Source organism: Carcharodon carcharias, chromosome 26 (assembly GCF_017639515.1).
Source record: "Carcharodon carcharias isolate sCarCar2 chromosome 26, sCarCar2.pri, whole genome shotgun sequence".
NCBI classification, from domain to species: Eukaryota; Metazoa; Chordata; class Chondrichthyes; order Lamniformes; family Lamnidae; genus Carcharodon; species Carcharodon carcharias.
In genome coordinates this window covers 23172779-23200305 of record NC_054492.1, presented here as the reverse complement: position 1 = coordinate 23200305, position 27527 = coordinate 23172779, and the positions used below count along the sequence as shown (strand labels likewise).

The window sequence follows — 27527 nt, the reverse complement described above, 5'->3', positions numbered from 1 at the left end:
ACTGAAACCCCCTGCTTGCACTGCATTTTTTGACTTAGTTTGACTACTTCAGTTTTAAAATAACTATGGAAATTGCTGAAGTCTGCTCCCATTGCAACTGCCCTTTGTATCTCTTGTTTACTCACGGGGATCTGCTTTTGTAGTATTGATTACTCATGAATCAATATATCAGCAAATCTACAGGCAATATTTAAATAGGTATTCCCAGACTAATTGCCTGATGTTGGAGATCATATGTTTTGAGCTTCTTGTCCTGTGCAGCCATCTACGTTGATAGACTGAAATGAATGTTTATTACATTACGACAAATAAATGTGCCTTTAAAAATTAAAATTGTTTAAAAGGCCGTTGATAAGTCTCAAGAGGTTATTTTGGTGAAAGGTGAAACAGCCACTATGTGTTGTGCTAATAAGACAGGCCAGTTTGAAATTATAGTTTTAGGCCCCCAGTTTTTGGGCTAACTGATGATTACCATGATTTAAACTTGCCTGGAGGCACTAAAGCAAACCTATAGGTTTAGCACTCAAATGCTGAGAAGAAATAAATTTTCACCCTCTTGTCCCTCTGTCCTGCAGCAGCTGGTGCTGCTCTGCCTGGCCTCATGTCCTCCTCCAGACTAAGGAGGACCCTTAACAGATGCTCATGACCAAGCACATCCTTTTTCCCAGTGACTCTTAAAAGGTGTCCAGTAAGGTAGAGTAGCATAGCACTTTATAGGTGAATTCATCAGAGATTTTCAGTAATACCTATTGATAATGCCGTCTTGACAAATCATTGCAGAAAGCCTCCCAATGGTTTTGAAAAGTCCTCTTCAAACCTCCAGCATTGATTGACTAGTGAAAGCTGAGCATAGATTTAGGAAATGTTTGAAATCCTCAGCAATGATTTCTTTACTCTTGTTCAGCTGGTCACTGTTAGGAGAGGTTGTTAATTGAAGTGCTTGCCACCGATAACATGCCATGCAGCTTCTTTGAACTGGCTGCTAGCACTCATTAATCAGTCTCTTAACAAGCCTTCGGGCTGCCATTCCTAGCATACGTTTCAACTCCTTTACCCAAGATGGCATCTTGTGCTAAAGGAGTACTAAATTGGATTTGCAGCTCAAGACCCTGTCTTGGCCAATTTGGAGACTCTTTAGAGATTACAGTATCTGAGAAAAATTACCCCTTCTATTCCAAGGCTAAGTCCACTCTTATGGCAATTATACTTCCTCAGAAGATGACTTTGATATGCTAAGAATGGTCTTGGTGAGTTCACAGAAGCAACTTCAAATTGGGGTTGTAGGCAGAAAGTTCATATTGTAACAATGATAATCAACACTTTTTGAGTTCCATTGAAGACTGTTATGACGTGGCAGATGATATGTGCCAGACGGACCAAATCCACAAGGGAAACTTGACCACACTGTCACAATGATTTTGCAAATTGTATTTATTATTGGAAAATGTATGCACTGAATTCAGAAGAAATGAATCCACTTAGAGATTTTAACAATTAAATTAAAATATTTATTAACAATAGAAAAAAAATTCAAGCACTTTCATAAGACAATTACTTAATACTATAACAAATCCTAAAATTCCTAATTAACCTGACTCCCAGTTACACACCCCCTTTAAGGCATCAGTCCAAAATAGATTTTAAATTTGAAAAACAAGCCAGCAAGTTACCCCAGTACCCATTTGACAGTGGAATCCCCAAAGGCTTTTGCCCAACTTTAGTTACTGGACACAGCAGACTTATGCACAAATGGCTGGAGGCTTCCCGAAGGCTGTTTCACACACCCCTGTTAGATCTTACATGGCCCCCAAACATAGCCTTTCATTCTCCTTTAAATACATTTCTCTTTCTTTAATCTCTAAATTCCATTGTTCCATATGTTTTTGGAAATGTACTTTTCCCATAATATAAAAAACTGTCATGTTACCAATAATGTCAGTAACCTTTGGGAAAAATAAACACATTACTTGGCTTTGCTTATCTGGCTAGTTGTAAATATCCTAACATCCCTTTGAAATCCAAACAACTGCTTCACTTATCTAAAAATGTAAATTTCCTTCACACCTATATGCTAAGACAGCATGTTTATTCATTAGCATTTCAAGTATACTTCTACACCTTTTGATAATTTCAAGCTTGCAGTCTACCTGACTCCAATGTAATTAAATCACACAGACAGAACCATTTACACTCACACCCATAACCTACTTTACAATAAACCAGAATAATTTAATGAAAATAATTATACTTTCGCAACAGGAGGATGTTAAGAGGCTTCAAGACAATTTAGACAAGTTGAGTGAGTGGGCAAATACATGGTAGATGCAGTATAACATGGTGTGAAGTTATCCACTTCGGTAGAAAAAGCAGAATGGCAGAGTATTATTTAAATGGTGATAGATTGGGAAATGCTGATGTACAAAGGGACCTGGGTATCCTTATACACCAGTCATTGAAAGCAAGCATGCAGGTGCAGCAAGCAGTTAGGAAGGCAAGTGGTATATTGGCCTTCATTTCAAGAGGATTTGCGTACAAGAGCAAGGATGTCTTACTGCAGCCGCACAGGGCCTTGGTGAGACCACACCTGCAGTATTATGTGCAGTTTTGATTTTCTTCCCTAAGAAAAGATATACTTGCCATAGAGGGAGTGCAGTGAAGATTCACCAGACTGATTCCTGGGATGGCAGGATTGTTGTATGAGGAGAGATTGGGTCAACTAGGCCTCTACTCACTGGAGTTTAGAAGAATGAGAGGGGATTTCATTGAACTGTATAAAATTCTGACGGGGCTGGACAGACTGGATGCAGGGATGACGTTTCCTCTGGCTGGAGGGTCCAGAACAAGGGGACAAGGGGGTCACAGTCTCAGGATATGGGGTAGGCCATTTAGGACTGAGATGAGGAGAAGTTTCTTCACTCAAAGGGTGATGAGCCTGCGGAATTCTCTACCTGTCAAGCTCAAGTCACTGAATATATTTAAGAAGGAAATAGATTTCTAGACTCTAAAGGCATTAAGGGATATGGGGAGAGAGCAGGAGTATGGCGTTAAGATAGAGGATCATCCATGATCACATTGAATGGTGGAGCAGGCTCAAAGGGCTGAATGACTTATTCCTGCTCTTTTTTTCTATGTTTCTATGATATCTTCTTTGTAGCCAAACCCTCATGATAAATGGAGTAACAGAATTAGATGTTGTTGGATTTTGGTTAGAAGCCGATGTTGCTTCTGCTCATGGCTTAGGCATTGTTTCTGCAGATTCTGACCAGTGGCTGATTGAGGGTAGAATCAATAACTTTGTGCAGTTGCTAGATATCAAACTTTGCTATAACACCAGTGAACAGAGGTTTCTTGTTTATTGTGTCAGTACTTAAGTGCAGGAATTGTTGCTGGAAAAGCTTCAGGTTTTTCTTGAAGAAAGAGATGTTTAATTTTCAAAAGATATCTCATTTTGGGAGACTTAGACTGCCTTACTGCAGCCTACATAGTATACTTGTGGCTTTTCTCAGAAGAACTTAAGAAATAAGAGCAATAGTAGACCATGCGTTCCCTCGAGTCTGCTCCATTCTTCAGTAAGATCGTGGCTGATCTTCAACCTCAACTCCACTTTCGCACCCAGTCTCTTTACCTTTTGATTTCCTTAGAGTTTGAGTGACTATGCATCCTCAGTTCTCTGGGGTAGAGAATTCTGAAGATTCACAACACTGCAAGTGGAGAAGTTTCTCCTCATCTCAGTCCTAAATGGCTGCCCCCTTATCCTGAGCCTATGCCCCTACTTCCATGCTCTCCAGCCAGATGAAACAGCCTCTCAGCATCCACAGTGCCAAGTCCTCTTATAATCTTGCATGTTTCAATGAGGTCATCTCTCATTCTTCTAAACTCCAGGGAGTATCATCCTACTTGATCTCCTAACCCAGTACACACAAATCCAAGCCCCAGATACCTGAGGCCACATTTCCATTTCTTTTCCTTATTGGTTCCAAAGTCAACCACTCTTGCGTGAGTTTTCAAGTCCGTTGCTGAATGGGAAGCCAAAGTTTGAAAATTATTGGGCTGAAACACTCATAGTTATGGCCCTTCACCATTGGGATGAAAATCTGGCTCAGGAAAAGTAAGTAAATAACTTTATTTTTACCAACTGCTATTTGGAGTTAAATAAATTTCTAAAGTGTGAAACCCAATTTGAGAAGCACAATTCCTCTCTCCTTGAAGTATTCCTTGCTGCTTCTATCACCCTGCTGGCTGATATGCTTATCCCTTTCTGAGGTGCTGCTATGATCCACATTGTTTCCACAGACATTCTTAATCCCTGCCATCCTGCTCCAGAGGCAAACCCCCTTTCTGTTTTGCTTATTAACACTCCTGACTTGTGTCTGATGCTGTTGATGCTTTGGATCTGGAGATGACTCAAGTCAAGCCACAAGTTTGTATGTGAACCGTGGCACAGTTGGTAGCACTCTTGCTTCTAAATCAAAAGGTTCTGGGTTTAAGTCCTACTCCATGGATTGGGTACAAAATTCAAGGCTGACAATTCACTGCTGAGGGAGCACCGCATTGTTGGAGGTGCCACCTTTTGGATGAGACATTAAACTGAGGCCCTGTCTGCCTGCTTGGGTGGATGTAAAGGATTCCAGGCACCATTTTGAAGAAGAGCTGGGAAGTTATCTCCGGTGTTGTAACCAATATTTATCCATCAGTCAACATTACAAAAATCAGATTATCTGCTCATTATCACATTGCTGTTTGTGGGAGTTTGCTGAGTGCATATTGGCACTGCATTTCCTACATTAAACAGTGATTACACTTCATAAGTACTTCATTGGCTACAAAGCGCTTTGAGATGTCCAGTAGCCGTGAGAAGTGCTATATAGATGCATGTTTGTCTTCCTTGCTTACAAATGCTAAGACTGCACTGGCTCCTCAAGAATAAGGGGTGTTAAGCCTATCATTTACATACTTATGTAATCTAACACCAGTTTTAGATGGCTGCCAGGGAACCCCAAAAAATAGCCCAACTCAATTTTGGTTCAGATGTTTTTAAGGCAATGATGGAACACAGCACATCTTCAAAATTGTATCCAGTTGTCACCAAAGGGATCCAGTTTTTTTCCCCAGTGACTCAAATCTCTATTCCCAATTGCCAGGACAGAATTGAAGCCAAACATAACCATGGCCTCCTCTTCATTTATGGTTAAATGCCAAATGTGGTTAACTCTTAAATGCTCTCTGAACAAGGGTAATTAGGGATGGACAATAAATGCTGGCCTAGCCAGCAATGCCCACATCCCATGAATGAATAAAAAAATGTTGCATATTGCTCTGTCCACCTGTCCATCCCCGCTTTGCACTGCTGTGGCTTCTCTGGCAGGAGGAATGCATAGTGTTACTATCTGTTGTAGTCTGCGGAGTTATGTCTTCCGTCACAATCAGATTTGCCTAATGGATAGTATTAATAGTGGGAGTAAAGGAGCAAGGACCTTGAATGTACTAGCTTGCTTTACAGGATGTGAGGCACTCAACACGAGTGCTGCCATTGACTTTGCTTCTGGGTGAATGGACATGGTGTCATGTGATACTCAAACATCAGTGGTTGACTGAAGTGCTAAGTAACACACAGGTACTTTTGATTTATTTATTTGCCCTATAATTCACCTGAAATCACTCATACCTTTGGTGACCTAGAGAGGTCATTAAACATCTTCCATCTGTGAGAAGGATTATGGAGGTCCCAGTTGCAGCCATGACCATCCCGTTTGACATGGTCTGCCTTGTTCCTCCTCTGATGCTCCAACGATTGTATCCAACCTTTCTCTAATTTGGCAGCATTTCCACATCAGCCTCACAAGAGTTAGATACTTGCCTTTTCTCTCCTGTAGCACAAACCATTTGGTCCCTCTTTCTACAATTTGCTCAGCCCTTTAACCGCACACACCCCCTTAGATATGGAATTTGCATGCTTGATATGCCTATGTCCTGAATTTTCTACCCTCCCTAAATTTTATACTCTTTAGCCACTAAATCCCCTACTCCAGTGTGTGTCGGACTCTCGACAGCAATCTTTGAATGAGGCCTATACTGTGATTTCTGACGGAGTCAACCTCTTCTAGTTTCAACAGCAGGCGTGGGTCAGGAATTTCCAGGCCATAATCTTTTCACCTAAGATCGTTGGAACTGTCAGAAAGAGACTGTTCTCACTAATCTAGTGTGGATTTATATAAAAATAGGCTGTAGATGAAAATAAATAATTCCACAGAACAATACTGAGAAGGTACATATAGTTACAGCATTCATATATAGTGAATAGCAAGATGGTGCAGCTCATTGGAGCCTTAGAGCATTACGCACCAATAGTCCCAAGTGCTATAATTCCCATCAGTGCTTTTACAGGAAGACGGCAGATACCATAGGGAGAGAAATTTAAGGACCAAGACTGCTAGGCTACTGTTGTGCACTAATGAAACCCTAACAGCAGACTCTTGCTCTTAGGCTAGGATGAAGCATGGTATTGAAAAAAATGAAGAAAGCTAACAGGATGAAAATACATTTAAAAAAAAGTTAATCACAATCACCAAAAACTAACGTTATGTCTTGAGAATATGAGAAATGCTCAAATGCTTGTCTTAGTAATCTTGTGCCAGTTCAAGTAGGATATAAATTATGAAAGAGTCCTTTAAGCTTCAGAGATGTAATGGGAATTAAAGACCACATACCAAAGCTAGTTTTGGTTATATTTTATTACAGTTCTAAATATATGATGTATTGTGATTTTTGTCTGTTGAAAGATTCCAGTACTACGTATACTAAACTGACAACATCTTTATGTTTCCTGCCAGAGTGCATTAGATAATGAAAAGCACATGATAAGCAACTAATGTGGGACTGCATTAACACTGAAAAATAAATATAGTAAAACCTCACACTGCATCTCCAACTTAACTGAGGTGGCTTTCCTGCCTTCCCCATGCAGAACAGCAGTCTTAAAAGGGACCAGGGCATATCATAGCAGCAAAGAAGAAGATGCCACAATTTTAGAGTCTGACCTACAAACCCTCTTTGATGAAGTAGAACTTTGGAGAGACAAGATGCTGAGTGTCAATGGCAAGAATTCTACTAAAAAGGCCACGTGGGTACGGAACCAGCATTGAGTGATAACTGTCTGACACCTTTTTTTTATTTGTTCGCTCACGGGATGTGGGCTTCACTGGCTAGGCTAGCGTTTATTGCCCAGTCCTAATTGTTCTTGAGAAGGTGGTGGTGAGCTGCCTTGAACCGCTGCAGTTCATGTGGTATAGGTACACCCACAGTGCTGTTAGGGAGAGAGTTCTATGATTTTGACCCAGCGACAGTGAAGAAATGGTGAAATAGTTCTGAGGCAGGATGATGGGTGGCTTGGAGGGGAACTTGCTAGTGCTGGTTGGAAAATGCTATCGAAGGAACCTTGGTGAGTTGCTGCAGTGCCTCTTGTAAAAGGTGCACACTGCTGCCACTGTGCATTGGTGGTGGAGATTGGGGATGGGAGGCCAATCAAGTGGGTTGCTTTGTCCTGGATGGTGTCAAGCTTCTTGAGTATTGTTGGAGCTGCACTCATCCAGGCAAGTGAAAAGTATTCCATCACACTCCTGACTTGTACCTCATAGATGGTCAACAAGCTTGGGGAGTCAGGAGGTGAGTTACTCACCACAGAATTCCTTGCCTGTGACTGGCTGTTGTAGTATTTATTTGGCTGGTCTTGTTTAGGTCCTGGTCAATGGTAACCCCCAGAATGTTGATAGTGGGGGATTCAGCAATGGTAATGCCATTCAATGACAAGGGGAGATGGTTAGATTCTCTCTTGTTGGAGATGATCAGTGCCTGGCACTTGTGTAGCATGAATGTTATTTGCCACTTACCACCCTTACCAGAACCACAGATGAGTACAACAAAAAGCTCAATGATCTGACCGGATTAAAAATAATAACACATCAGCCACACAGTCCTTTCTTCCTTAGGTAACCTTGAGTCTGAGTATAGTCTTCACCTCTTTAAAAGATCCACTCTAGTTACTGCTGGCTGTTGGAAACATGAAGCATCAAAAATTTACTCAGGCCACAACCTTTGTGGTGTGGGAAATGAGACAAAGATTTACTTTTCTGAGTTAAGGTAAAGCCACATTGTTGATACTGTAGTAGAAATCCTGCTTTGTACTGAATGTGTTACGAGGACAGGAGTAGGCCATTCAGTCCCTCAAACATCCCCCACCATTCATTTAAATCATGGCTTAACTGCACAACTCTGTTTACCCACATGAGTTCTATATCCTTTGATAGCTCACATTTGTTAGGTAAGGGTATAATATACCTGATCCAGAAATACTTAATGCTGAGAGTGGGTGAAAATGTTACACTATTTTCTAATATAAATATCTCTCACTTTGATAATTATAGAATTGATTAATTCCCTAAGTATTGAATTGTAATCGTTCAATATATTGTTGGTATAATCACCATAACCCTCATAATCAGCACAATATAGCTTAGTATCAGTGGAACCTGAGAAGGTGAGAAACTTTAAGTGAAATGCTTTTAAGCTCTTCGTGTTGACATTTTTCTAGATAAGAAACAACTTAATTTAACTGGCTGGATGACCTTGGGAAGTCTAGAATAATTCATGCTAAACGCATTACTACTGAGCTGGCATGGTTACAGGGCTCAATGTAGGTCACTTTTATTGCTAGCTGAATGAAACTACAAACTGATTTTAGCACCATGCCAAGAATGCTAATATTTTCAGATCAATGATATCTGAGCACAGTTGTTCAACTGAGCCAGTTAAACAAAACCAGCCTATTAGAAAAGAGTGGCACACAAAGGCCACTGTACTACAATGTTGTTAATTTAAAGCATAACCATGACAAACACTTGTTTTGTCACACTGTATAGGTAACAGGTTACTTTTGTACCAAAGTGATGTGTTGTCTCTGTCAACGCTTGTGATCTATAAATATTTGATTTCTCCTCATAACTGATGGTGAATTTTTTTATTCTTTCATGGGATGTGGAGGTCACTGGCTCTGCCAGCATTAATTGTCCATCCCTGATTACCCTTGAGAAGGTGGTGGTGAGCCATCTTCTTGAACTGTAGAAGTCCATGTGGTGTACCCACAGTGTTGTTAGGAAGGGAGTTCCAGGATTTTGACCTAATGATAGTGAAGGGACAGTGACGTAGTTCCAAGTCAGGGTATTTGCAGGTGGTGGTGTTTCCATGCATCTGCTGCCCTTGTCCTTCAAGATGGTAGAATTTGTGGGTTTGAAAGTGGTGTTGAAGGAATTTTGGTGAGTTTTGCTGTGTAGAATTATGCTGTGTAGCATACATGTTGAAGCTGATCCCATTGGTGATGTCATCATGTAGATGACGCTTAGTAGAGTCAAAGATAAATCCTTGGGGGATTTGGGGATAGTGCAGAAACAAAAAGAGGAGTCAGTGCTGTAGGTTCTCTTGCTACAATCAGATAGGCAAACCCAAGTGAGTTCCATTGAATTAGACAGTGAATGAAAGGTCGAAAGACAATGTTAAAGGCTGTATGGACGAGGGTGGCATAATGCACCATGGTCATAGTCACAAAGGAATTTCTTTGACTTTGGATAGGACCATTTTGGTGCTGTGGCAGAGGTGGAAATATGTTTGAAGAGTTTCAAATGGAGATATGAGAGGAAGGGAGATTGGAGATGGGATGGTAATTTGCAAAGGGTGGAGTAGTTTGAGGCTGGTGTTTTAAGGAAAGAGTTATGGTGGGGTAGTGGTTATGTTACTAGGCTAGTAACCCAGAAGCCTGGACAAAATATCCCGGGATTGTGAGTACAAATCCCACCAAGACAGTTTGAGAAATTGGATTCAGTTTAAACAAAAATCTGAAAATAAAAGTCTGGTACTAGGAAAGGTGACCGTGAAGCTGCTGCCCCTTAGGGAAGCTGACCTGCAGTTGTTTCACATCTGGTCTATGTATGACTCCAGTTCTACACCATTATGGTTGACTGAGTGGCCTAGCAAACCACTCAGTTGTATCAAACTGTTAGAAAGAGTACCACATGGACTGTAACACTCCAAGAAGACTCTTCCATCAGGGGTGGGCAATAAATGCAGGTCTTTTTAGGGATGGCAATTTTGAAAGGAAGGAAGACAGCACCTGAGGAAAGGGAACTATTACTATGTCAGCTAGCATTGGGGTGAGGAAGTGAAGTTTATTAGTCAAATATTTGGTGAGAATGGGGTCATAGGAGCATGAGTTAGGATCCTTGAACAAAATGGACAGGACATGAGGGTAGAATGGTGAGAAACTAGAGGGAGGTACATGGGTTGAAGGATAGGTCTGTGGGTGCCTTGGCTTAGTAAGCAAGGGGAGGGAATGAAGCAGCCTTGCAGTTGCAAGGATGGTCTCAGCCTAAGTGCCAAACAAGTCCATGAGCTCCTCACATTTCTGTTAGAGAGATGAGGATGGAAGAATCAGAAATTTAAGGAAGAATATAAACAGCTAAGTGATATGATACAGCTTAGAATGTGTTTTAGGATGAAGCATATTCTTGAATGAGACAGTGCTCATTAATTGCTTGAACTTTATCTCGATGATGCATGTCATCATCCAAACTACCCGAAGTATGTTAGAACTAAAGTATAAACTTTAAAAGCTACTTTACAACAAACAACCTGTATTTTGATAGATCGGTGTTTCTTTATCTTAGCATAGAAAAAAAAAAAATTCTCAATATAAACCCAAACCCAAGAGTTGTAACTTGTGACTTTCCCTATGGGTTTCAGGACCTCACTTGTCAGGCTCAAATAGGGCCAAAAGTGCCCCTCTGTGATTTTCCCTAAAATAGCCAATTAATGCCCAGGGAGTGGGCATACTGCCCATTTAAGGATGGTGGATAGGCTATCGGATTTGGGGTGGGGTTGTCAATAGGAGGCTACCCAGCTTGGATACAGCAGCAGGATGCCATTCAAGGTAAGTGAGGGAGAGGGCATCATAAAATGGTGGCTCCCTCTCTCCACATTTTTTAAATTTCAGATAAAGAAGACCTCAGCAACTGGGCCCCCATTGAGGAGGGGGAGTCCCTTCATAGGATGATCTGCAACTGAAAACAGGCAGGCGAAGAGGATCTTTAAGCCTGTCTGGAGCAGTAGATCCCGATCTGCCACTGGGAGGCCGCCTTTAGGAGCTGCCCTATACCCCGATGCCTGTGAGGGCCTGAAGGGCCTCTGATAATCAGCCATGACTACCCCCCCATCTGCCTTTAGGAAGATGGCCCATGGGTCGGATGGAACTGGGGAACTGCTCGGCTGCTGCCAGTGCAGATTTTCATGCTTATCTGCCTCCTTGCCCATTGAGGGCTAAAAATCCTCCCCCAGGAGTAAACACACACAGCTCAGAGTCCTGAATTCTGAATTAAAACAAGCAGTAGAAAAATAGTATAAAGCAATGCGGGTTAATTGCATCTTAGCTGATGTTAATTCAGCTTTCTAGTGCTGCTAGGTTCAGTAGCTCCTTCCAACCACTTGACCTAATGATGTCATTGCCACATCCCGTTAGAACCACACTTCTAACCCAAAAACAGAAATTACCTTGAAAAGAAGGTTAATTGCAGTTTTTTGTGTAACTTTTCATTTTTAACAGGGTCAATTATGGTAAGAGACCTTTAATATTTGATATGGTTAAAATATTAATTTGTTGTTTGAAATCATGTCAATATTAATAAATTATTTATCCATCTACAGCACTGTGCACAGAAGAATGCATGCATGGGAGGTGTGTGTCTCCAGACACCTGTCAATGTGAGCCTGGATGGGGAGGAACAGACTGCTCCAGTGGTGAGTGAGAACAGCATTGATTAACTTGCACATTCACTTATTGTCGTATTAATGGATATAATTACAATGAATGCATAGGACTTGCTATGTCAAGCAAACTGTTATTATTTTTCAGAAGTTACTTTATGTTGCTTTCACTTTTTCACTAAAATAATGAGACTAAAGGCTGACAAGTCCCCAGGACCCTGATGGCCTGCACTCTAGGGTCTTAAAAGATAGAACTCGAATATTGCTGAAAAAAGAGACGAAAAGGTTAGAGATGTCTCTTTTTTCAGGTCTTAAAAAAGTGGATGCATTGGTTGTGATCTTTCAAAATTCCTTAGATTCTGGAAAGGTTCCAGCAGATTGGAAATCCACAACTATAACACCTCTTTTCAAGAAAGGAGGGAGACAGAAATCAGGAAACTACCAGTCAGTTAGTTTAACATCTGTCATTGAGGAAATGCTAGAATCCTTTTATTAAGGAAGTAAAAGCAGGAAATTCAGAAGATCTCATAATACAATCAAGCAATGTCAACATTGTTTTACGTAAGGGAAATCATATTTGACAAATCTTTGAGGATATAACAAGCAGGGTGGATAAAAAGGAACCAGTAGATATAGTGTATTTGGATCTTCAAAAGGCACTCGATGAGGTTCTACATAAAAGGTTACGACACAAGGTAAAAGCTTATGGTGTTGGGGTAATATATTAGTATGGATAGAGGATTGTCTAGTGAACAGGAAACAGAGAGTCTGGATAAATAGATAATTTTCAGGTTGGCAAACTAACTAATGGAGTGCTACAGGGATTATTGCTGGGGCCTCAACAATAACCTATATTAATGACTTGAATGAAGGGACTGAGTGTTTGGTAGCCAAATTTGCTGACGATACAAAGATAGGTAGGAAAGCAAGTTTATAAGAAGGACACAGAGTCCACAAAGAGATATAGATAGGTTAAGTAAGTGAGAGAAGATTGGCAGGTGGAATATAATGCGGGAAAATGTGAATTGTAGGGAAGAATGGAAAATCAGAATATTGTTTAATGGAGAGGGAGTGCAGAATACTGCAGTACAGAGGGACCTAGGTGCCCTCATACATGAATAACAGAAAGTTCACAAGCAGGTAACAACAAGAATTAGGAAGTAAAATGGAATGTTAACCTTTATTGCAAGGGGAATGGAGTATAAAAGTAGGGAAGTCTTGCTACAACTGTACAAGGCTTTGGTGAGTCCTCACCTAGAGTACTGCATACAGTTTTGGTCTCCTTACTTACAGAGTTATATACTTGCATTGGAGGCAATTCAGAGAAGGTTCACTAGGTTGATTCCAGAGATGAAGGGGTGTCTTATGAGGAAAGGTTGTGCAAGTTGGGCCTATACTCATTGGAGTTTAAAAGAATGTGAGGTTATCTTATTGAAACATATAAGATTCTGAGGGGGATCGACAGCGTAGACACTGAGAGAACGTTTACCGTCATGGGGAAATCTAGAACTAGGTAGCACAGTTTGAAAATAAGGAGAAAATAAGGAATTTCTTCTCTCATGGGGTCATTAATCTTTGGAATTCTTTACCAAAGAGAGCAGTGGAGATTGGATCATTGAATATATTCAAGGCTGAGTTAGACAGATTTTTGATCTACAAGGGAATCAAGGGTTATGAGAGTCAGACAGGAAAGTAGAGTTAAGGCCAGTCTTCAAGGTGACTTACCCTCTTTCTCTTTAGGGGCAAAAATTGCTTCTCTTTGCTGCATACTCATATCGGGAATGGAAATTGTTGCCACGAGTACGTGTCCTGTAAATCCATGTCCAAAGGCACTGCAATACTAATGGAAGTTTTAAAGGAGAATACCAGTGATTTGCTATATGTACTATTGTTCAAGAACAATTAAGTTAACATTGTGTGACTGAGTTATCATACTTGTAATGAATATAGCAGGTAACTAAAATTATCCAGAGATTTGATTTTTAATCTGCAAATTAAGAGCCTACAATATTCTATAGTTTAACAATTTGTATAACGTGCCAGGGTTGCAGCATTATCTAGCGTTACGGAAGGTTGCATTGTTTTAGGACACATAAACTGCATAGAAAGGACATGCTTCAACATTAAATGAATGATGAAAGGTCAAATTGAAATTGCAATGGTATCTAATTACCTTGGGGGCAGGATGCAGTAAATCAGTGTGAAGAAATTATACATGAAAGGAAAAGCAGTTGGAAATGCTGTCAGTACATAATAGCTATGTGATAAGTTAATTAGCTAACAATTTTGTTGGGAATGATTTTAATGTGAAGTAATGGTGCTGATGGCACAGCAATGGCCTCTGAGGAGGTAGAATATTGCTCCATTAATGCCAACACTCCTCTTGCTGCCATGTTTACAGGGATCTATGCTGGGTGGTCAGAGTATCTGTTTCAGGCAGTAGGCCCCCTTTTATATGCAATTCATGGCCTTTTAGGGCAGATCTAGCTGGACTGTGCACTATGCACTCTCCGACCAGGACTGTGATGCTGGAGCTGAAGAAGATGCAGAAAGATAAGTTTTTCAGATTATTTCTGTGAGATTCAGAGGAGCAGAAATGAACCTCCATACCCCACAAAATAATTTGGGTTGATGCCTCCCTGGGCTCCACCTTCAAGATTGTGACACCTCGCTCTCAGAATTACTTTGCTGCCAAGCTGGCAACCTATACGTCAACCAATATTGGATTGGTCTATGTCTATGGGGCTCCTCCTAGATACTTGTTAGAAGTGGGCAGCTCATTGGTTCTATTTAAATCCCAATATTTTTTAATACGCTGTTGAGTCAAATACTTGAATTTTTCACCCCTTCTCTCTCAGATCTCCTTTGCAGCCTTCCCCACCAAAAAATATTGGATCTGCCTCCAACCATCTGTTGAGACTGAATTCCAGGTGCCGCTTTGACTTGTCTGTAACCCCATCACAAATCCTGGCGGTGGGGTATTTCATTAATAGGTTATAAATCAATGGCCAGGCCAACGACTTACTGCCCACATGTTCAGAGAATTGTAGGTTGACTGGCATAGGCCAGACCAGCTAAGGACAGCAGATTTCCTTCCCTAAAGGGCATTAGTGAATCGACAATGGTTCCATGGTCATCATTAAACTTTTAATTCCAGATTTTTATTGGATTCAAATTCCACCATCTGCCAGGGTGGGATTTGAACCCAGGTCCCCAGAGTATTACCCAGGGTCTCTAGATTACTAGTCCAGTGACAATACCACAACACCTCCCACACCCAGCACAGATGGAAACTAGGCAAGTTCCCAAGAAGATGTAGGCTGGGAATGGTTCCAGACAAGCAAGCTGCTGGCACAATCTATATGCTCACCCCTTCTCTTGTGGAATATTCTGCAATCAATAGGAGAAAAAAAATTGGGCAGTCATTGAAGCTGATTTGGTATTAACAGTTTTGTGCTAACATCCAAGACCAGTTCAACTCCCAAGTATGCTATTCAACAATGTGTCCTTATTTAAACCAGGAGCGTGTAGCACAATAGCGACAAAGTGACAAGGTGCTTGTCATCAGAATTGCTTTGGTTTGGTAAACAGATGTAAAAGTTTTGTTTTTCTGTTTCAATTATACTGCTTCAAACTGCAATTAAAACATGCTTGTTTATCAGAACAAGTAATTTAAAGAAGTACTTTGAAAAAGGAATCAGTAACAAATCTCATTGGTTCCTGTTGTAGTACATGAAGGTCAGTTTTCCTTTTCTAAAATAGTACTGGTTGGCAAGATATTCAACTTCTTCTAAAGAAACTTCAAATGATTTTATGGGCAGGATTTTCTGCCTGTTGCGCAGGTGGGCCCGACCCAATTTCCAGCGGGCGCAGAGCCAATCCCCGCCAGCGAAGTGGGCCGTGCCGCCATTTTACGTGGGCGAGCCAATTAAGGCCCGCCCAGCGTGATGTCTGGCGGGAAGCACTATGCGCTTCCTGTGCGGGCAGGGGGGATTCCCTAAAAGGGAGAGTGCGCTCTTTCACACATGCACACAAAAGAGCGCACATCTCCCTGAGGCTAAGTGCAGCCTCAGGGAGATCGTTTCCACTTTTAAAACTATTAAAAATAGAAAAAAAAAATTCCCTTACATGTCCCCCTCATGTAACAATGTCACATGAGTTGGAACATGTTCATAATTTACAGAGTAACTTTATTAAATTTTGTAAAACCCTGCATGAAATCTCATCACGCCGCTAGATGAGGTTTCATGTTTTCTCTATTTGCTGCCGGGGCTCCTGGCCGACCCGCCAACCTTAAGGTCCTTTAATTGTTTAAGTGATCCTGTCAATGTCCTCAATTGGCCATTGACAAGTCGGCGGGCCTGCAGCTGATTTTGCTGCGCCCCCGCCTTCCTGAAAATTTAAATGGGGCGGGGTGACATCAGGGGTTCTGCCCAACGTCATCCCGTGTCATTTTACGCGTCGGCGAGCAGGCCCCTCCCCATGGTTGCCGACGGCAAAATTCTGCCCTGTGTTTTTTTTTAATTCATTCACAGGATGTGGGCTTTGTTGGCTGGGCCAGCATTTATTGCCCATCCCTAGTTGCCCTTAAGAAGGTGGTGGGAAGTTGCCTTCTTTAACCGTTGCAGTCCATGTGGTGTAGGTACACCCACAGTGCTGTTAGGGAGGGAGTTCCAGGATTTTGTGAAAGAGGGTGCATTTATTAATTTATGTTATCTGTTCTACAAGTTAGAAAACAAGATCAGTTTGTCTTTTACACCTCTCTTCTTCCTTATGGGTTTATCTTATGTAGCCGATTCCATTTACCCTCCCTAAAATGCTCCCTGCAATTAAACTTCACCTGCCCACATTCCTGTTCTTCAGGGGCGGGTTACTCATTTAGATATTAAAATAAGGGTGAGTTTCTCAGAATTAACCACCATTATAAACTTAATCCTATCCGGCTGGGTTTCTCAGATCTTGTCCTTCTGCAATCACAAAATTACTCCCTCCCCCTCCAATATAAGATCAGGGCCATCGTTTTTTGATGGATTTGCTGTAACAATTGTTTGTCATTTATTGTAACTAATACTGTACAGATCAAAGAATGTGCCAAAACACAAGTCCTGTTACGAAAGTTTCTTATACAAGCTTGAATTCCCATTCCCTTCCTTTATATGGAATTAATTATTTTCCAATTACTCCTATTATATGGAATTTCAACAGGTCATCGGTTGAATCTTCCTGGAGTGGGACATCTTGTGGCATCTCCCATTTGTTAGACTTATCCTTGCGTACTTCAGCTCAGACATAATTTGCAGTGTAACTTGAAAACTTCAGTTCTGATGAAAGATCACTTGACCTGAAATATTAACTCTTGTTTCTTTCCACAGATGCTGCCTGACTTGCTGGGTTTAACCAGAATTTTTTGTTTTCATTTCAGATTTCCAGCATCTTCAGTATTTAACTTTTGTCTATTTCCTTAAACTAGTGAGATTTAAGGATTGACAAAGAGGAACAACAAAGAATGATCATGAATCAGAGTCAAATCAGATACTCAGAGAACTTAGAGAGAATGAGATATAAAGGAAAAATTTTTTAAAAAGTAACATTTTTTAAATCTAAAAGAAGTCACTCCCTGCAGGAAGGAGACTCCCTATCCAGCCAGGAGAATTAAATTTAAATTCCACCAGCTGCTGTAGCAGGATTTGAACCCATGCCCCCACAGAATTATCCTGGGCCTCTGGGTTACTAACCCAGTGACATTACCAATATGCTGTCTTTTCTCCGTTGGCATTGTATCAACAATTACCTCCTTGTTAAAAGGGCACTTCTGTTAAGTACCAGCTCTAACTTTCTTTGGCTTGTTTAATTTGAGTTTAATGCTCAAAACCAGTATGTCCTTATAAAAGCAAGTTCAGGTGAGATGATATTTTATGTGAAACAAATTAAACTGAATGTTCTTACGGAGACAATTGCCACCTTAAGCCTTTTTATAAAATGAAAACAACTCCAGTTATCTTGAACTTCTACATTCTTTATGTCTATATTGAATTGAAAAAAATGTTTCTTATGATTAAAACCTGATGACAGCCTCAGAAAAACTGCTTTTTAAAGAGCTTCTTAACCACGCATGATAGAGGAACTATGTGCCAGATTTAGAGCGATATAGGGGAGTTACTCTTCCTCCCTCCTCCTCCCAGCTCAGTACCCCTTTCTCCCACAAACAGGTTGTCTGATATTCTCTCTTTCTATTTGCTGTTTTGTGTCTCGCCTTCATAATTTATTTATGTTGACAGATCTTATTAACCTGACATGATGTAATGAATATGTCGCTGTGATTGTGTGCCTGAAGCAAACTCAATTCTAACTTTTTGTTGCTAATGCAATTTGTGAAGTATGCTCAAAAATGTCTCAGGAATGGGCCAAATATTACGAAGTGTTGTAATGATTCAAGGTGTGAAGATCTTTGAAAGTGTGAATGTGCCATAGTTTTCACTTATTAGTTCCATGTTAAATACATGTGCAGCTGGAGCATGCAAGAGGCACAAGCCCAAATTGTCTGCTCACTCTCACTGAGTTTTCAAAACTGGGCTGGATATGGAAAATTGTTGAGAATCCCCAACTCCTCATGTATCCCCCAATCATTTCCGACTTTCCAAACTTAAGAGCAGATGCAACATCCACCACTAGATTTAAAGTGCTAGTGTTCTTTAGAATTCAAAAAGAAACATGTTTGAGGAGGAGCAGACTATTTGAAGAAGATAGAGAAAAGAAAGACTTGCATTTATATAGTGCTTTTTATGACCACCAAATGTCTCAAAATGCTTTACAGCCAATGCAGTACTTTTTTATGAAGTGTAATCATTATAATAATGTAGCCAATTTGCATGTGGCAAGCTCCCAGAAACAGCAATGAGGTGATGAACTGATACTCTGTTTTATTTTGTGATGTTGATTGAAGGATAAATATTGGTCAGGAGACTGGAAAGAATTCCTCTGCTCTGCTTTGAATAGTGCCCTTGGATTTTTTTATGCCTGCCTGAGGGGGCAGCAGGCCTTAGTTTAACATCTTGTCCAAAAACACAGAAGAACTGTGGAAATCGTAAGTTGTGTAGGATAAGAAGACATCAGAAATCAAAGGAATTCAATTTTGTTCAGAGAAGAGTTTCTTTTTTATTCATTCACGGGATATGGGCTTCGCTGGCTGGGCCAACATTTATTGCCCAAGCCTAATTGCCCTTGAGAAGGTGCTGTTGAGCTGCTGCAGTCCATGTGGTGTAGGTACACCCACAGTGCTGTTAGGGAGGGAGTTTCAGGGTTTTTACCCAGGGACAGTGAAGGAACGGGAATATATTTCCAAATTAGGATGGTGAGTGGCTTGGAGGGGAACCTCCAGATGGTGGTGTTCCTCTCTATCTGCTGCCCTTGTCCTTTGAGGTGATAGTGGTTGTGGGTTTGGAAGGTGCTGTCTAAGGAGCCATGGTGAATTCCTGTAGTTCACCTTGTAGATGGTACACACTGCTGCTACTGTGCATCAGCAAAGGAGGGAGTGAATGTTTGTGGATGTGGGCCAAATCAAGCAGGCTGCTTTGTCCAGGATGATGTCAAGCTTCTTGACTGTTGTGGGAGCTGCACTCATCCAAGTAAGTGGGGAGTATTCCTTCACACTCCTGACTTGTGCCTTGTAGATGGTGGACAGGCTTTGGAGAGTCAGGAGGTGAGTTACTCGTCACACGATTCCAAGCCTCTAACCTGCTCTTGTAGCCACAGTATTTATATGGCTAATCCAGTTCAGATTCTGGTCAATGGTAACCCCCAGGATGTTGAAAGTGGGAGATTCAGTGATGGTAATGCCAATGAACGTCAAGGGGTGATGGTTAGTTTCTCTCTTGTTGGAGATGGCCATTGCCTGGCACTTGTGTGGCATGGATGTTACTTGCCTTGCCACTTGTCAGCTCAAGCCTGGATATTGTCCAGGTCTTGCTGCAATTGGACATGGAATGCTTCAGTATCTGAGGAGATGCAAATGGTGCTGAACATTGTGCAATCATCAGCGAACATCCCCACTTCTGACCTTATGATGGGAGGTAGGTCATTGATGAAGCAGGTGAAGATGGCTGGGCCAAGGACACTACCCAGAGAAACTCCTGCGTGATGTACTGGAGTTGAGATGACTGACCCCAACAACCGCAGCCATCTTCCTTTGTGTTAGGTATGAATCCAACCAGCAGAGAGTTTTCCCCCTGATTGCCATTAACTCCAGTTTTGCCAGTGCTTCTTGTTGCCACACTCGGTCAAATGCACCCATGATGTCAAGGGCAGTCACTCTCACCTCAGGAGTTCAGCTCTTTTGTCCATGTTTAAACTAAGGCTGTAAAGAGGTCAGGAGCTGAGTTTCAGTTGATCTGAATTGTAAAATAATGTGTAGCTTGTCAACTTAATGGCAGAAGTTCTTAATAAGTTGCTGCTCAGACCTCTTTTATTCTGAAGTCTGAGAGCAAAGTTCCCCTTTAAATACCCCAACATTGAAGAATTAGTCAGAAAACCTGACCTCAGAATTTTCTTGGTTGCATTTTCAAAGGTTGCATTTTTAAAAATCCCATCCAGATTCATTTGTCAAATACTTTAGTGTTTAGAATATCATTGTCCAACGTTCTGACATCTGCTGACTCTGAGAACACATTAATACTTTTCAGTTTACTAACTTTATCTTTACAGGTTTCTGTCATAGCTGCAGTCGAATTGGCAATCACTTGGAAGGACCCTTTATGCAATGCTCCAGCATGATAAAAAGGATAATTAATCTTTGTACTACCTGCTGTGAGGCAGCATCTTAATCACAGATTGACACTGCGCATTCTATCGTTCACGAAGTTTGTTCTCAGGATTTCACATAAACATCAGTTTATCATTATCTGGCTTCTCTGTTTAGCATTTTAGGGTCCACAAGGCTTGGCTATTAGTTTCAGTTTTTCTTTTAGAGCTAGAGTAATTTCAAATGCCATTTTGGTTGTTTCTGTCATCTACAGAGGGAAGCTGACCAGAGCTTCTCTCACATCTGCCTCAACCAAGTCTGCTTGAAGAAGCTGCCAGGCAGAGGGGTGCAGAGCTTTCTTGAAAGGAGAGAAGTTTGAAGGGCAGTTTCGTTGTTGCAATCCTACTGGTGGCATCAGCATTATGTGTAGAGTAAGGTTACCTGCCCGCTCTTTTGTTTGAGGGAATGATGTATGGTTGGAAGGGGCGATAATGAAATTACAAAAATAATGAAGAGGAAAATAGTTTTTAAAATGTACAGCTCAAAATTAAGTTTCATGGTATGATTTGTAGGGATTCCATCCTTAAATAGGCGACTGCTATATTTATTTTGGAATAAATTATATTTAACATGTTTGCACTTTTAATGAAAAGAAATAAACCTCATCTGAAAAGGTTATTGAAACAAAATTAATTGAATGACTTTACAACTGTATGGGATTTGCTTTTCATTACTGTTACTTGAGATCAATTACAGAAAATTTCGCTGGAGGGAAATTCCATCCATGTAATATCATTAATCAGAGCTCAGGAATGTCCATTCAAAGTGTATGTGCCAATGACCATGCACTTTTCATGAATGTTGCTACAATACTGTGTAAGCAAAATACATAAGTAAATTAAAAGTTTTTTGTTAGTCATGGAGAGTGTTGTATTTTACTTTGGGGGATAAAAATGTTCACAATGATTTAATTGCACACATTTTTCATAACTTTTATTTCTTTACTGGGCTGCATTCCAACAAAGGTTTTTCCAGTTGGAAGCTTTCATTTTCTAAAACAGGGAACAGGAGCCAATTTTTAAATTAAATCTGCCTTGTTAATTTTTATAAATGACCCATCTAGACTTATTTTCAAAGTTAAATCCTTATTGTGCAAATGTGGTTACAAAAATTTCATAACCAGCTTCTGTACATTTTAAGCATTTGCTCACGCCATTCCTTGGCTCTACATTAACCTTTGAAATTTTCATTTAGTAAGTATTTTCCAGACGTGCTGAGATTTTTTATTGCAATAATAAAGTGATGTGCCTCTGCAATGCAGATAAAAGCAAGGTATATCTGTCTATTGACTTACCCTCAATTTAAAACAAGAAACAAGTGAACTCTGTTGATGTCTCATGGCACAGCAGTGAACTGATTTGTTTTTTGCTTTTCAGTAAGATTTTCTGTGCTTTTCTTCCCATTCCCGGTCTCCACAGGCCATGAGGCCACAACATGCTCTTAGTCATTTGCCTATGCTGTTCTGACCTGACTGCTGGCAGCTCCATAACATGGAAGACTCTCCCTTCAGTTTAGTGTTCCAATTACTATGGAACATAAGGTTAAGCCTTGAATGGTTACTTCCACAGCAACAAGTCTGAGATTGTGAATTCAGCAATGAGTGAGGATCTGCCCATGCATGCGACTGATAGACTATTCAATGATGCATTTGCTGATGTTTTAGCATGCTGTAACACCATGCTTCCATCAATGTTGTACCATGAATAACAAGGAATTCATTCACTACCTGTTCAAAATTCCTTAATTTTATAGTCTAGTTCCATTGGGCATAGATTGAAGGCTGAGAATAGAAGCATGCTTTCTTTCTCCTTTCTTGGCTCTGGTATGCTATGTAGAAGTGGCAGTAGTGAGCAGGGAGAAGAATCCATGATGCTGAGAGGAATAACTTGTAGAAGTGTAGAAAGAGGGAGCACAATAGCACCATGCCTTTATACCACAGAGGGCAGTGCTAATAATTGAAGGTGCACATTGATTGGAAAAATGCTAAGCATTTCCCTAGGGGTTAAAGGAAATGCATTGTTAAGATACTCTCATAGACAGCTGACCATTATTGATTCATTTCAATTTAAGATTATCCTTGGTTCACTTTATCAATACTCAGTCAATGGTGACAACAAAAAGAAGAGGGGAAAGGATGCAACCCTGCCTGACCCCCAACAGCACATGGAACCAGTCACTGTAACCATCCTCTGTCTTAACACAGCATCTGGAATTCTCATAGATCTTCTCAATAGCTGTAACCACCCTTGATGGGATGCCATATGAAGAGAAAATTTTCCAAAGTGGAGGCTGTTGTAGGCTATCATAGGCCTTGGTGAAATCAATAAAGCTGATGGCAATGGGGGCATGATGCTCTTGGCCATTCTGAATGATGCACTGTAGTGTAAAAATCTGCTTTGCGCAAGAGCAATTTGATCTGAAGGCTGCCCGTTCTTAAAGTTCACTATCCACTATGTCTCGAATATAGTTAGGGATCGTTTGGCAGTAGATTTTACTTGGTATTGTTAGAAGAGTAATTCCAATTGCCACATTTGGTGAGGTTGCCTTTATTGGGGATATGGACATTTGACCATTCTTTCCAGTCTTGAGGAACAACATCAGTCACCCAAACGGATTATGACGTTTGCATAGTCACTGGATAGTTGCTCCTCCACCTGCCTTGAGCATTTCTGCAGTGATAGTCTCTTTAACAGGAGATATGATGTTCTTGAGTGCAACAAAAACCTTTCTCACCTCATTTTCAATGAACTTCCCTACACTTATTACAAGCTCAGTTGAGGGCTGATCGACTTGGGCTGGGTTGGCCAGAATAAGTCTATTGAGAACTTCCTAGAAGTTTTCTGTCCACCATGATGACTTCACCTTTCAAGGAACTGTACGTTTGTAGGATGTTAGACTGTATAGAGGGGCAGGCATATCTGGTAATGGCAAAGATCAAGATCAAGTTGAAGAGGCAAAGACATCGAAGAGGTTTGATATCAGCAGGCTCAAATACAGTAAAACTAAATATGACCTTCAATCTACCCTTAGGAATAAATTTGATATTCTGACTCCATGCCTAGAAGAGTAGACTGATGGGAGGAACTAAAGGTAGCAATGAAAGTAGCAAGGGTAGAGGTATTAGGATACCAAAAGTCTTTGAAGGAAACGTGGATCAGTGACCACCACATGGGATTTTATAGCAGAAAGGAAGGTACACCAGCAGAAAAGGCAGAAAACCAAAGCAGGAAATCCTGCCATCAAGCCTCTCTTGCAGTAATCGGTCCCATCCTTGCTTTCATACTGTTACGAGCGGGTGAAGAGGAGTGTTCTGGCTTCCTTTTATTCAGCCCCCTTGGTTGATCGCGACAAAGGTTTTTAAATGCCTTTTCCAATCCAAATGTATTTACCTTTAAATAATAAGCCAATCAGACCAGGTTTTCTTCAGTCAAAGAAATAGTAGGTTTATTAATTAGTAAACCCCCGAGAAAGAATAATAAAAGATACACAACACAGACAGATCTCAGACGTAAGAAAGGTTAGAGACCAAATAAAAGTTACAACAATGTATGATTAAGTCCTTTGCTTGTCCTTGAGGTGTAGATTGTTGCACATTGCGACCATTTCAAGTTAGCTGGTTTCTTTTAAAGTCTTGGAGTTGAATTGAAGTTCAGGTAACTGCACTTTGCTAAAAATAATCTTAATTTCAGAAAGAGAAAGGTTACTTACTGCTTCCTTCAGCAGTTTTTCCAGATGACTTTGATGACTTCTCTCTCTGTCTGGCTTGGCAAAACCAGTTCTTAAATCTCTAGTCTGTATATTCCAAGAAGGAATTTGATTAACATGCCTTGCAGTCACTGCTGTAGAGCAAGTAATCACATTTTTGATCTTTCATTTCAGAAACTTGTGACACATTTCAAGATAGTAGAAACCAGCAGAAGATGGGGTTATTTTGTGCTCCACAGGGGGTTTTGAATGTCTGTTGGGTGTATCTGGCTGGTTAGCAATGCCCATTGTCTTTATTGTTGATTAAAATTTAGCATTTTGTATTTTTAATCCCTTTCTTTCAAGAATCCCTTTTTTGAAGTGGACCTTAACACTCTCCAAGTGTGAAATTCTGTGCAGCATGTCAAGGCAGGTCTGCTGTGCAATCCATCTAAGAAGTTTCCAGTAAAGTGGTCAACTTACAATACCAGACATCAGGTGACTGGGGATAGCCATCTTTGGTCAGTGTCTTTTTTGTATTTTTTAACAAAAAAGTTCCTCTTCAAACGGTTCAGTATGTTTCTGGTTAGCTGGTGAAGTTATAGGTAGAGCTCACTCTGGCACGACGACAGGAAATTGTGACTATACTGCCTGTAATCTTTCTGATTTGAAACAGTGATCTCATGTCATTGCGGGCAGCTGTGCCCTCTGCACCTTGTGATTGTTTGTTAATCCATTCTTGCTTCTCTTTTTGAGCACTGTTCTTCATCTCTCTACCTTTATTTACGTAGGCTTGATGGCAGGTAGTATTTCCTGCTTTGGTCTTCTGCCTTTTCTGCTGGTGTACCTTCCTTTCTGCTATAAAATCCCATGTGGTGGTCACTGATCCATGTTTCCTTCGAAGACTTTTGGTATCCTAGTACCTCTAGCCCTGCTACTTTCATTGCTACCTTTAGTTCCTCCCATCAGTCTACTCTTCTAGGCATGGAGTCAGAATATCAAATTTATTCCTAAGGGTAGGTTGAAGGTCATATTTAGTTTTAATGTATTTGAACTTGCTGATATCAAATCTCTTCAATGTCTTTGCCTCTTCAACTTGATCTTGATTTTTGCCATTACCAAATATGCCTGCCCCTCTATACAGTCTAACATCCTACAAACGTACAGTTCCTCAACTCAGCTCTACAGCTAGATGGTCAATTTGTGTTCGAGTCCTGTGGTCATTTGAAGTTCAAGTCATTTTGTGGATGTCTTTATGTGCGAAGAGAAAGGAACCAATCTTGAGATTATTTATACGAGACTGTATAAAGTGATCTCCATTATCTGTGTATCTTCCAAATCTATGTGGCATAGAACATGCTCAAACCCAGATCTGTCCCCACCAATTTCTGCATTCATGTTGCCCTTCACTGCTGTGATGTCATGTTGTAGAACCTTTACTAACTGGTCTTGAAGCTGATCAAAGGCTTCTTTTATCATGTTTCATGATCATTAGGGGGAGCATAGCACTGGACAATGGTAAATTTTGCATGTGATGTTACAAGTCTTGCTGCGATAAGTCATTCACTTACTGCAGTCTACTCAAAGTGTGGTACTTGCACTTCTAACAAGGATGATGGCTACTCCACCATAGTGGACGCTGTTTGATTGACCAGAGAATAGTATAATCTTTCCATCAGAGTTAAACTTCCTGAATCAGTGCATCTTACTTCACTGGGACCTAGGATCTTGTAATTGTTCATCTCTTTTAAAACATCTGCAAGCTTGGAAGACTCGAGCATAGACCACACATTCCAATATCCTATACGTGTTGCATTCTTTGCAAGACACCAGCTTCCTTTGGCGGACTTTCACTGATGTCCATCATGAGATCTCCATTGATAGATGATTGTTGTCCTGTGTTTTCCATCCATCCTCCTCTGAGAATGCAGTTGATAGAAATACAAATGCAGATGTATCTATCCATGACAGCTTTGGTAGGACTGACAACCACACAGTACTTGCGGAGACAAAATCCTGTCTTCACATTGCGGACGCTCTCCATCATGCTGTGTGGTACTACTATCATGCTAAATGGGATAGATTTCGAACAGACAAAGTGATTCAAAACTGGGCATCATGAGGCGCTGTGGGCCATCAGCAGCAGAATTCTATTCAAGCACAATCAACAAACCCATGGCCTGGCATGTCCCCTACTACGATTACCATCAAGCTAAGGGATCAACGCTGTTTCAGTGAAGAGTGCAGGAGGGCATGCCAGGAGCAGCACCCAGCATACCTAAAAACAACCTGATGAAGCTACAACATAGGAGTGCTTGCATGCCAAAAATTGAAAACAGCATGTGATAGAGCTAAGCGATACCACAAATAGCAAATCAGACCTAAGCTCTGCAGCCTTCCCACATCTAGTCATGAATGGTGGTAGACAATTAAATAACTACTGGAGAAGGAGGCTCCACAAATATCCCCATTCTCATTTATTGCAAGCCCAGCACATCAGCACTGAAGACAAGATGGAAGCATTTGCAACAATCTTCAGCCAAAAGTGCCAAGTGGATGATCCATCCCAGCCTCCTGGCGTCCCCAGCATCAAAGATGCCAGTCTTCAGCCGACTCAATTCACGGGATATTAAGAATCAGCTGAAGGCCCTGGATATTGCAAAGCCTATGGGCCCTGACAACATTTTGGCAATAGTACTGAAGACTTGAGCTCCCAGCCAAGCTATCCCAGTGCATATACAACACTGGCATCTACCCAGCAATGCAGAAAACTTTGCAGGTATGTCCTGAACATAAAAAGCAGGACAAATCCAACCCCGCCAATTGCCGGCACTTCAGTCTACTCCCAATCACCAGCAGAGGTGATAGAAGGGGTCGTTGACAGTGCAATCAAGCAGCATTTGCTCTGCAATAACCTGCTCATTGATACACACTTTGGGTTTTGCGAGGGCCACTCAGATCCAGACCTCAATAAAGCTTTGATTCAAACATGGACAAAGAGCTGACCTCCAGAGGTGAGGTGAGAGTGACTGCTCTTGACATCAAATCAGCATTTGACTCATTGTAGCATCAAAGAGGCCTAGCAAAACGGAAGTCAATGGGAAATGGGCAAAAACTCTCCACTAGTTGGATTCATACCCTGCACAAAGAAAGATGGTTGTGGTTCATGGAGGTCAATCATATTAGTCCCAGGACATTGCTGCAGGGGTTCTTTGGCCTAACCATCTTCAGCTACTTCATC

General features: G+C 40.9%; 1 protein-coding gene across 2 annotated transcripts in view; it reads left to right on the top strand.

The window, feature by feature from the left end:
* megf11 (multiple EGF-like-domains 11) overlaps positions 1–27527 on the top strand; it is a 354743-nt gene that overhangs the window by 36021 nt on the left and 291195 nt on the right. For both annotated transcript variants that reach the window (XM_041175289.1, XM_041175290.1), the window contains exon 4: positions 11746–11838. In XM_041175289.1, coding sequence (XP_041031223.1) covers positions 11746–11838 — 93 coding nt within the window. The remainder of the gene's footprint in view (positions 1–11745; positions 11839–27527) is intronic.